Source organism: Peromyscus californicus, unplaced genomic scaffold (genome assembly GCF_007827085.1).
Source record: "Peromyscus californicus insignis strain IS unplaced genomic scaffold, ASM782708v3 Scaffold_14__1_contigs__length_90479793_seg_2, whole genome shotgun sequence".
Classification (NCBI taxonomy): domain Eukaryota; kingdom Metazoa; phylum Chordata; class Mammalia; order Rodentia; family Cricetidae; genus Peromyscus; species Peromyscus californicus.
Window position 1 is genome coordinate 38,857,477 of NW_026294436.1, and position 12,009 is coordinate 38,869,485.

At 46.3% G+C, this 12,009-nt stretch overlaps 1 protein-coding gene across 2 annotated transcripts in view; it reads right to left on the reverse strand.

Annotated features, from left to right (window-relative positions):
- Positions 1–5,637: 5,637 nt before the first annotated feature.
- The window catches only part of Npl (N-acetylneuraminate pyruvate lyase), a 39,548-nt gene continuing 33,176 nt past the window's right edge, over positions 5,638–12,009 (reverse strand). For both annotated transcript variants that reach the window (XM_052737204.1, XM_052737203.1), the window contains exons 11-12: positions 10,193–10,232; positions 5,638–6,414 (exon numbers count right to left, since the gene is read on the reverse strand). In XM_052737204.1, the coding sequence (XP_052593164.1) occupies positions 6,245–6,414; positions 10,193–10,232 (210 nt within the window). In that variant the 3' untranslated portion in view covers positions 5,638–6,244. The remainder of the gene's footprint in view (positions 6,415–10,192; positions 10,233–12,009) is intronic.

Below are 12,009 nucleotides of genomic sequence, written 5' to 3' on the forward strand. Positions count from 1 at the left end.
AGTACAATAAAATATAGAAATTTTTTTTTAAAAAAATTAGAAGACTAGGCATGGTGGTATGTGCCTTTAATCCTAGGACTCAGGAAGCAGAGGCAGGTGGATCTCTGTAAGTTCCAGGCCAGCTTGGGCTATTTTGGGAGTTCCAGGCCAGCCAAGCTACGTAGTGAAACTCTATTTCAAAACAAACAAACAAATAAATAAAAACACAAGAAAGCAAGCTGGGGTAGGCATGCCTCTGCCTCCTCTACTAAATAAATACATGTAATAAAAATTTAAAAGGAAAAAGTAGCTTGTCTTTAGTATCATGAAGTAAGAGTATTCATATTCTCTGAACTGTCTGGGGTTAGATGGCAGATTCAGAAGCCGTCTCCATATGATACTGTGAATCCAAGAGTTGAGATAGTAAAGAACAGATTGTTTCAGAAGAGAAAGATCGAAAGCCCGGGAGAAATCTCAAGGCCAGCTGAAATGTGCAGACACAGAGAAGCAGTCCAGCCGAAGAAGCAAACAGTGTACAGTTGAAGCCCTAGGTCTCAGCTAAGTGAGGGAAAGGCAAAGCCTCACCCGAAAGGTAAGGAATGGGGTCTGTCTGTGGTGGTTTGAATGAGAATGGCCCCCACAAGCTCATATATTTGAATGCTTGGTCCCTTCAAGCCGGGTGGCACATGCCTTTAATCCCAGCACTTGGGAGGCAGAGGTGGGTGGATGATTATCTGTGAGTTTGAGGCCAGCCTGGTCTACAAAGTGAGTTCCAGGACAGCGAAGGCCACACAGAGAAACCCTGTCTCAAAAAACAAAAGAAAACAAAACAAACAAACGATGATTTCCCATTGGGTGGAACTGTTTGGGAAGGATTAGGAGTGACTTTATTGGAAGAGGTGTGTCACCAAGGGAGAGCTTTGAATGCCCATGCCATTCCTAGTTAACACTCTCTGCCTCGTGTTTGTGGAACATCTGTGAGCTCTCCAATACTGCTCCCATGTCATGCTGTGGGAGCCCACAGTGACTCCAACTTGCGGCTTGATTCCATCTTGACTTAAGGTCAGAGAGTTCAAGCTTGTTTCTGCTCCTTAAGCCTAAATAACAGGATGTATGGCCAAAGGCGTGGTTACTAGATGTTTTGAGGATTAAGGAGGTACTCCTTGAAGGAAATCTTTTGCCCCCCTTACTTTGGGTATAAAAAGGCTATTGTTATGCCTAGATCATTGAGGGACTCCCAAAACACCACCACAGAGACAAAATCCCAAATATAAAAGCAAAGAGCCTTTCTTTTCTTTTTTTTTTTTTCTTGGTTTTTTTCCGAGACAGAGTTTCTCTGTGTAGCTTTGCGCCTTTCCTGGATCTCGCTCTGTAGACCAGGCTGGCCTCGAACTCACAAAGATCCGCCTGCCTCTGCCTCCTGAGTGGGATTAAAGGCGTGTGCCACCACCGCCCGGCTGTCTCTTTCTTTCTTAAACCTCACTCCCCTTGTTGTGCCCAGATCTTGACCCCCAGAGAGACCACCAAAGACGAGCATGCTGGAATGCAAAAGCAAGGTTTAATTCTGGATATGCAAAAGCAATACAAGCCTAGGTAGGGACTTTGTCCAATACATCCAACGCAGTGGAGGCTGGAGGAAGTGCCCGCCTGTCTGCAAGCTCATTTTTTAAAGGCAAAAGCCACAAGGTTACATCACTTAGGGGTGCTAGTACGGGTACAATTCTGATTGGCTCGTTTCTAGGGGCTTTCTAGAAATCATGGCTTCATCTTACTTCTAAGGGAGTGGTTGCCCGCCACCATTTCTCATTGGCTGCCCTCAGGTGGGGACATTTCTGTGGTCAGTTACCCTGGAAACCAGGGAGAGGACATTCCATAGTCCGCAGTCATTACCTTGTGACTACCTTGTGACTCTGTACTTTTACACTTCTTGGCTTCTGGAATCTGGACTGACTTGTTTCAGTCACTATTGGCCTATTCCTAGAAGGAGAAATCTTAGGCCTTAGTTTTTGGGTGAAAGCATTTTGGTCTTATTTCTAAGATGGCTCATTTTGGTCTCACACCCTATTGTTCAACAAGTCGGTTGGTCCCGACATCATGCCTGCCTGCCTGTATCATGCTCTACTCCCTGCCATGATGATCATGGACTCTAATCCTCTGGACCCATGAGTCCCAAATTAAAAGCTTTCTTTGGTAAGTTGCCTTGGCCATGAGGTCTTCTCACAACCTTAGAAAAGTAACAGGACTGATGTGATGACTCAGTGGTTAAAGGTACTTGCTGAAATGAACGATAAATGGTGCTTTATGGCGCTGGTTACCTTGTGAAAAGGTCACGAGCCACAGCCACGCTACCTGGTAGCAGAGAGCTTTATTGGGGGTCGGGGGTGGGTGGGGAGAACCAGGCCTGGGAAAGAGCATGTGTGGAGGGCACAGAGAAAGATGGTGGTGAAGGGGGAGCAGAACAGAAAGAGAGAGGGTGGGGTCTGAGTCACGGTTCTTTAAGGCGCAGATGAGCTCACAGAGCCATACTGCCACGCATGCGCAGACTGTGCATGCTGTGTGTATGTGATCACCAGCACACGCTGAGCTGATGACATAAGATGCAAGACCCTTTGCTTAACTCCTGAACGGCACATGTGCGGTCATGCAGCTGGAGTGAGGGCAGAATTCTAACACTTGCCACAAAGCTTGACAACCCGAGTTGGATTCCCAGAGCCCATACGGTGCAAGGAGATAACCAACTACTCCACGCTGTCCTCTAATTTCCACACACAACAAACAAACACATGGAATTTAAAAATTAAAACAAAAAGTAAGGCAAGCCACCCTGGTGAAGAATCCTGTTCTTGGCAGTGTAAGTTTTGTCAAGTCTAATCAGGGATTTTGGTGAGATGCGGTGGCAAGGAAGTCCGTGTGTCACAGCCAGGTCTCAGAGGGCCACGGCAAGATTCCATCTGGAGAAGGAACTAAGATAGAGCTACCGTAGGGGCTGAGAGTAAGGTACATTCACAAGTGTGGGAGCCTCTGCTCCACCTGCCACAGACTTGCAGTTGAAGACAGCTGTGGGAGGCAGTCATGGAGAAGGGGAAAACCAGATGTGGAAAAGTGAAGCTCAGGAAACAGAGCCTGGCTCTAGCAGTCAAGGCTACATAGGGTGTTAGGGCCCACTCTTGGTGGCTAGCAGCTGAGCCCATCACCCAGAACAACTCTGGAGTGTGATAGCCCTGGGCCTGAGGTCAGCTGCCTGAGACTCCTGTCACAGGGCAAAGCTCACTGATGTTGTACTATTCTAACGCTTGATTTCCCTAATCTCGCCCCTGCTGCAGAGGGTTAACTGAGCTGGGTTTACAAGCAGAGACTGTTCCTCCTGTCTAGACCTCAGTGCTGTGCTGGTTTCCCTCACTCCCCAACTCCCCAGAAGACACACCCCTTGTCTAGACATTAGCCATCCCGGGATGTATAAACTGAGGAGACTATAGAGGGCGAGCAAATCTGCCCAGCCCACAGACTACAAAGCTCAGTGTGGCCAGAAGATGCTCCTGGCATGCAAACAGGTTCCTAAAAGGAAGACATCTGACACTGGGTCAGGCTCAGCACCAGCCTCGGCCATAGAAACCAGGAAATTTCCCCTTCCTTCCTTCCTTCCTTCCTTCCTTCCTTCCTTCCTTCTTCCTTCCTTCCTTCCTTCCATGTCTTCCTTCCTTCCTTCCTTTTTCTTTTTTTGATTTTTCCAGACAGGGTTTCTCTGTGTAGTTTTGGTGTCTGTCCTGGATCTGGCTCTGGCTCTGTAGACCAGGCTGGCCTCGAACTCGCAGAGATCAGCTTGGCTCTGCCTCCCGAGAGCTGGGATTATAAACATGCACTACCATGCATGACTTTTTATTTTATTGATTACAATTGAGACAGGGTCTCACTATATATCCCTGACTGATCTCAAACTATGTAGACCAGGCTGACCTCAAACTCACAGAGATCTGCCTGCCCCTGCCTCTGGAGTGCTGGTTTTTCTTTCTTTTTTCTTAATTATGTGCATGCATGTGTTTCTGTGTGAGTATGTACATGAGTTCAGGTGACTGTGGAAGCCAGAAGGCGGCATTGGATCCCCTGGGTCTGAAATTATAAGCAGCTGTGAGCTGCCCAATGTGGGTGCTGGGAACCAAATCCTGGTCCTCTGTAAGACTGTTACTGGGTCTTATCTGCTAAGCCATCTCTCCTGCCCCTGCCCACCCGCTATCTTACTTTTCTATTGCTGAGATAAAATGCCATGACCAAGGCAACTTATAAAAGACTTTAATTTGGCTTATGGTTTGAGGGTTAGAGTCTACGATGGTGGAGCAAAGGCAATGTGGCAGTTGACTAGAGAAGCAGCCAAGTGCTCACATTGTGATCCATAATCAGGGGGCTCGAGAACACACCTGGAATGGCCAGAGTCTTAGGAAACCTCAAAGCACGCCCCTACTGACACACCTCTTCTAATAAGAGCCACACCTCCTAATCCTTCCCAAACAGATCCACCAACTGGGGACCAAATATTCAGACTTATGAGCCTACGGGGCCATTCTCATTCAAACTGCCACGCTTGGCTTTTAAACATTAAAAATCACACACACACACACACACACACACACACACACACACACAGTTGTATGTGTTTAGTACACATCTGTATATGTGTGTACTTGAAGCACACGTGGCAGTCAGATGACAAAGGGAGGGGTTGGTTCTCTCCCACTATATGAGTTTTTGGCTTTGAACTTAGTGGCAAGTACGTTTATCTACGAAGTCATTCTATTAGCTTATGTCTGGCTTTTTTTTTAATTAAAAAATGTTCTATATGTATGGATGCTTTGCCTGGATGTATGTCTGTGTATACCACATGTGTGCCTGGTACCTGTGGAGGCCAGAGAGGGCGTCAGATCTTCTGGAACTGGAGTTACCAATAGTTGTGAACATTCAGTCATGTAGGTGCTGTGAATGGAATCGGGGCCCTCTGGAACAGCAAGTGCTCTTAACTACAGAGCCATCTCTCCAGTCCCAGCTTTAAATTAAAAACAAAACAAAACTATTTGATGACTGGGGGAAAAAAGCCAGGCAGTGGTGGTGGCGGCGGAGGCGGCACACACCTTTAAGCCCAGCACTTGGGAGGCAGAGGCAGATGGAGCTCTGAGTTAGAGGCCAGCCTGGTCTACAGAGGGAGTTCCAGGACAGCTAGCCAGGGAAACCCTGTCTCAGGGGGAAAAAAGCATTACAAGGATTGGAGAGATGGTTTAGCAGTTAAGAGTCCTTGCCGTTTTTCCAGAGAACCTGAGTTAGGTTCCTAACACCTATATCAGGTAGCTGACAGCTACATGTTTTTGGGGATCCAGTCTCTTCTTTGGCCCCTGGGGATAGTACATGTTAGAAGGCACTAGATCTCCTGGAACTGGAACTGGAACTGTTACATAGATTATGAAGCTATGTGGGTGCTGGGAATTGAACCTGGGTCCTCTAGAAGAGCAGCCAATGCTCTTAACCACAGAGCAATTTCTCCAGTCCCAGTTAAATTATTTGAATACCCAGTTGTTCTACACGGTGAGACCCTGTCTCAAAAGAAACAAACAAAAATTCAATGAGACAGAATACTCAAATTACAAAACTTTAAAATAAGATTAAGACAATGAGTGCTCTCAAAAGATAGATGAACTTTATTAATCAATCATCAATTACAAAACTTTAAAATAAGACTAAGACAATGAGTGCTCTCAAAAGACAGAAGAAATTTATTAATCATATAATTAATACAGTATTCAATATAATATTAATTATATTAATATAACTAATTAATAATTGTAATTATTATAATTTTCACCTGGTCCAATTTCATCTATATAAACAGAGATTTCCCTATAATCATTTTGTGAAATGAATGACTTAGGGTTTATGATTCATTTATAAAACAGAATTTCTAGGTTCATAATTGATATTTAGGCTGGGCATTGGTGTTGGTGCATGACTTTAATCCCAGCACTCCAGGGGCAGAGATCTCTGAGTTCAAGGTCAGCCTGGTCTACCTACACAGTGAGTTCCAGGACAGCCAGGGCTACAGAGAAATCCTGTCTCGAAAAACAAAGAACAAGACTGATATTTAAATATTTCTTTATTGGTGTGGGATTCCGCTTGTTAAAAGAAAGCTTAGCTCAAAAAGTCCCTGAGAAAAGGATGGTACGATTGAAGATGGGCGAGAGTCTCAGTAGACACACTCCGACTTAACAGGCACTAGCTAAGGCTCCTAAGTTCCCCCCTTTAAACCAGGGAAAGAAAGGAAGTCTAGGCTCTTCAGCTTGGCCTCAGCGTTAGCAGTAAACTCCTGGGTGGCTTTCTGCAGAGGAAGCCGGGGTGGGCCCATTGGAATCCCAGAGACCAGCGTCATGATGGCTTTGGTCTGTGACACTCCAAAACCTAGATGGGAAAAAATAAAGCGTGAAACGTATCTGGCACTGTCCGCTTTCCCGCGAACATCTCCAAAGAGGAGGTTGTATGCCAAAGTAACCACTACAGTAAGACATGGTAAACAGAAAAGAACACCTGTAGTCAGACTGACTGAGCTGGGCATGGCAGCACACACCCGTAATCCCAGCACTAGGGAGGTGGAGGCAGGAGAATCAAGAGTTCAAGGTCCGTCTGGGCTCCATGAGACCCTGTCTTTCACATACAGAGCAGAATGGGAAGGCCTCCTCTCAGGGCTGGCGAGACGGCTCAGCAATTAGGAGTGTTCCCCGTTCTTTCAGAAGACCCCAGCTTGGTTCCCAGCACCAATGTAGGGTGGCTCGGAACCCCCATAACTGCAGCTTTCAGGGATCCGATACCCTCTTCTGGCCTCTGTGGGCACTGCACTCATATGCAAATACCCATACTCATCCCCCTCCCCAAACACACAACTAAAAATGAAATACAATCTTTTTGAAAAAGAAATCATCCTTTTTGGGCCTATGAGATGGCTCAGTTGGCCAAGGCACTTGCAGCCAAACCTGAGAGCCTAAGTTCAAATCCTGGGACTTCTACAAGTTTCCTTCTGACTTCCATACTCACGCTGTGACAGGAGCACACACGTGTACAAATAAATGAATGAGGGCTGGAGAGATGGCTGAGAGGTTAAGAGCACTGGCTGCTTTTCCAGAGGTCCTGAGTTCAATTCCCAGCAACCACATGGTGGCTCACAACCATCTATAATGAGATCTGGTGCCCTCTTCTGGCCTGCAGGCATATATGCAGGCAGAATACTGTATACAAAATAAATAAATAAATCTTAATAAACAAATAAATGACTGAGTGGTAAAATAAATCCCTGTTGCTTGTGTTAATAAATATACAAACTATAAAACAGAAAGAGGCCGGGAGCGGAAATCTATGGCCAAGTATTTGCTTAGTGTATGAGAGTCCTTGGGTTCAAATTCCTGAATTACAGCAAGTAAATAAACAAACTAAATAAAACAATACAAAGAGTCAAAGTTGGAGCCTGCAATATTGGCTCAGCATGTAAAGGCAGATGCTGCCAAGCCACCCGAGTTCACTCCCCAGGACCCACATAGCAAAAGGAGAGGACTGAATCCCTCAAGCTGGCCTCCGGTCTTCACATGTGGGCTATGGTACACCTATAAGTTCACACACACACTCAAAATAAATAAATAAAACGAAAAACAAACAACCCCCAAACAAACACAAAACCCACAGAGTCAAAATCAACCTTACAAGCAAGAAGGAGTCAGGCATGATGGAACAAACACATCGATAATCCCAGCACTTAAGAGGCAGAGTGTGAGGGTCAAGAGTTCAAGGTGGGTGTGCAGGTAAAGAGTTGGCTCAGTGGTTAAGAGCGCTTGTTGCTCTTCTAGAAGACCCGAGTTCAATTTCCAGCACCCACATGGCAGCTCACAACTATCTGTCACTCCAGGGGATCCAATACCAACTTCCAGCCTCCGTGGGTACCAGACACATGTGGTGCACAGACATACATGCAGCAAAACACTCTTACACATAACACTTAAAAGCGGAGACCTGTCAGTCCTAAAAGGGACATCTCCATCATACTCCTCCACTCAGGGCTCAGGGAACTATGGGGCAGAGGCAGAGGGGACGGGCCATGTCAAGGAAGCAGTGTTATCCAGACACAATGGGACTGATGCACATATGACCTTCCGGAGACGGTGGCAGCATGCAGAGACCTGCAGAGCTTCAAGTCAGGTGTGCTGAGAGGGGAAGTGGACATCCACTTGCAAAGAAAAAAACTGGTTCTGTCCACTGGAGTCTCACTGGGTATACAAACTACACTTAAGGGTAGTCACAAGCCCGGCAGGAGACGGCCAACACAAAACAAAGAAAAACGGTCATTTTGTAGAACTTCTTTTTTGTCTTACATTGCTTTGTTTGGGCCTTTTTTGTCTTCTCGGTCTTCTGCTTGTATACTGTGGTTCACAGTGTGGTGTTTTTGTAGGTTTTGTATGTATGTGTGGTCCTTGTGCTCTCTTTGTTTTATTCATTCACTCACTGATTTATTTTCTTGTTTGCTTTTCTCTTTGTCTGAAGGTTGGCTTTCTAAAGAAATAGAAATTGGGTGGAGGTCGTGCATGCTTTAATCCCAGCACTGGGAGGCAGAGACAGGTGGATCTCTGTGAGTTCGAGGCCAGCCTGGGCTACCAAGTGAGTTCCAGGAGAGGCGCAAAGCTACACAGAGAAACCCTGTCTCGAAAAACCAAAAAAAAAAAAAAAAAAAAAAAAAAAAGAATGACCTTGAACTTGGTCCTCCTGCCTCCACTACCCCAGTGCTGGGATTACAGACATGCACTGCCATGCCCCTTTTCCAGTTACTTTTCTATCTTAATGTACTCTAGAAACACATAATTATTATATCGAAATCACAAGCTTTGTGAAAAGTATTGGTTAGGACAAAGGAATAATAACGACAATGAACAGAACCGGTGGCACCTCACTATGACAACGCTCCTAATGTGTGAAAGCAAATGGAAATTCTGTCTTGGAGGGATAGGGCAAGCTAGCGGAAACCGTGGGAATGAGACCAAGCAGACAATAGGTACTTGGGCAGAGGAGAGTGTGGCTACCACAAGGCAGAAAGGCTCTGAAAGGGAGGTGGGAGACCTGCCAAGAACACACTGAGAACTTCTGGACTTGACCCACGGCCAGCTGTCCCAGAGGGCCATCTCGTGCAGGACTGGGATGAATGGCAGCATCTGTCACTGCCTGTGCGCCAAGTTGAGACACTCTGCAGAGGTTCCTCTGCTCAGACTCACCGTGTTTCCCCCTAATTTTTCCTTTGTCATCCAAACCTCCATCCGTTTCAATTTACCTGTGTTAATAAACTCATCTCAAATTTCAAATACTCTTGGGAACTGCCAGTCATTCATAATTTAGTAAGGTGTGTATTTCAGATTGCCTTCCTGCAAGTACTTAGGAGGAAGTCAGCCATAGTTCAGCAGTAGAATTTTAATGAGCAGAGGCAAATAATCGGGGGGGGGGGGGGGGGGGGGGGGGGGCGGGGGGGGAGGAAGTGCTGATGCTATGAGGAGGAAGGGACAGAAAATGGTGAGTGTGCTGGAGAGCAACATGCTGAGGCGGAGGAGAGAGATTCCTGGGAGACTGCCAACGTGGCTTTCACCATGTTGACTGTCAGGCGCCTAACTGAGCACTATAGGTGCGCTGGTTGAATCCTCAGAGGGAGTGATGGAAATCCATCTTTTGCACCTGGTCAGCTTCGGGGACTCCTGGAGTTGGCCCTGTCTAGATGCCTTAAGAGGCATGTATCACAGGTTTTCCACGTTAGAGCCTGTGGCTCCTGGGGCACTGTGTGCCGCTCAGCTCCTTAGAAACCGGGGCACTCAGGCAGTGGAGCATTCAGGCTGCCTGTGTATCTCTGTGTTCTCTAGGAGTCAGTGAAGCATACAGAAGCTTGACAGAACAATCAGTCTCAGACATTAATCTTGTGGACCCTGGATAGCTCCTAAACGACATTGTATCCCAACGACTACAATTGTATTCTTCCTGGCAACCACGGTTATATTCTGTTTCTGATGAGGGTATGCAAGTCTGATTGCTTACAATAAACTTGTCACAGTCTCAGTCTTGCTGTGACCCCTCGGACCCATGCCTGATAGACGACATTCCCTCTGACCCATAATCACCTAACCCTGGCTTGGTAAGCGCAGAGAACAGCAAGGGTACTCACCTAGCTTGATGACATAGTTGATAAATCTCTGGATACAAAACTAGGGTAGAACAAAGAAGTCCGCGGTCAGCATCGCCACATTGTGAAAACCATTTATATAGTTCAGAAGTCAAACGGTGGAAACTCGGCAAAGTCTAGCCACCTTAGTTTTCTACAAGTCCATCAGAACGGAAGAAAGAAGTGAGATCAGCCAAATCTGCTCAGGCTAGGACAGCAGAAAAACCAACTTCCCCAAGCTGTCCTCTGATCTCCACATGTACGTGTGCATATGCATACAAGTAAATACATAAATGTAAAAACCAGAAAACTATTGAGTTTTGTTTACAGTGTGGCTATCCTAACTTCCTACACCTAGCGCTTTACCTTTAAACAATGCCTCTCAGGAACCACCCCATTGTCTCATTTAAATTTCTTTCTTTTTTTTTTTTTTTTTTTTTGGTTTTTCGAGACAGGGTTTCTCTGTGTAGCTTTGCGCCTGTCCTGGAACTCACTTGGTAGCCCAGGCTGGCCTCGAACTCACAGAGATCCGCCTGGCTCTGCCTCCCGAGTGCTGGGATTAAAGGCGTGCGCCACCACCGCCCGGCCTCATTTAAATTTCTTTGCAACCCTTTGAAGATAGTAACTTCAATACACATCAAAATCCCGTCTACAGCTACAGTCTTTACAATACAGTGCAAGCCTCTCTGGAGAAGGTCACACACTTACTCTTAGGCAGATGTACTCTATCCTATTTCTATTAATCTCCATGCTTAAATCTACATTAAATATTTTTCCTAGCAAGGTCTAACACTACTTCACTCATACTGGCTCCTCATGAAATTCTTTTCTGTGGCAAAGTCAAGAATGTCTTTAGGGCTGGGCACGTAGCTTAGTTAGTAGGTACACCATCCCGGCATGCAAGAAGTCCTGGGTTCAACTCAGAGCACTGCATAAGACCAGGTGTGAATCTGGCAGTGGCAGAGTCGGTCTGCAATCTCAGAGGTAGGAGGAGTCATAAGTTCAAGGCCTGCCTGGGTTACATAGCAAGACCCTCAAAAAGTGAAAAATCAAAACAAAAACAAACAAACAAACCAAAAAGCTCCTAAACCCACAAACGGAAAAACCCCTCTAAACTTGCTGTGGCGGCATACGTTCCTGTAATTCTACTTTCTGGATTGCCTTTCCCCAAACTGCACATACTCTGTAGCTATGGAGGCTGGCTCTACTCTTCCTCGACATCTTTCTTTGAAGAGCTAGGCTGTCCTCTGGGTAGCATACACACCCACAGTGGCCAGTATCGCCACCTCGGCATCTTCTTTGTGATCTATCAGGACAGGCTCTTTTCCTACTGAAAGAGTCTTAGCTGGGTGTGGTGATACAAGCATGGGGGTGGGGGATGGGGGCGGGCAACCAGGGAAAGAAAACTGCTTCAGTTCAAGGATAGCCAGGGTTGGGTAGCAAGATCCCAGCTCAAAACAAAACCAGGGCTGGAGAGGTGGCTCATCCGGTAGAGAAAATGGCTGTGCACATCTGACTGTCCAACTTAGATCCTTGGAACCCACACACAAGATGGGGACTGACTCCATAAACCTGTCCTCTAACACGTGTGTACACAGACACACACACAATCCTTAAAGCCAGTGCCTTCCTGTGCATCATCAGTTTGCTGTCCGCCTGGTGGGTGTTCCCCATTCTCAGCACATTTCAGGGTGCACACCCATGACCTCTACTGACTTGGGATTACCCTTCCCCATTTTAGGTTCCTGTTGAGTCCCGCTTGACCTGTTGAATGGTTCTGAAGCGGGGAGTGCGGAATTGGGAAATGGTAGCTATGAAAT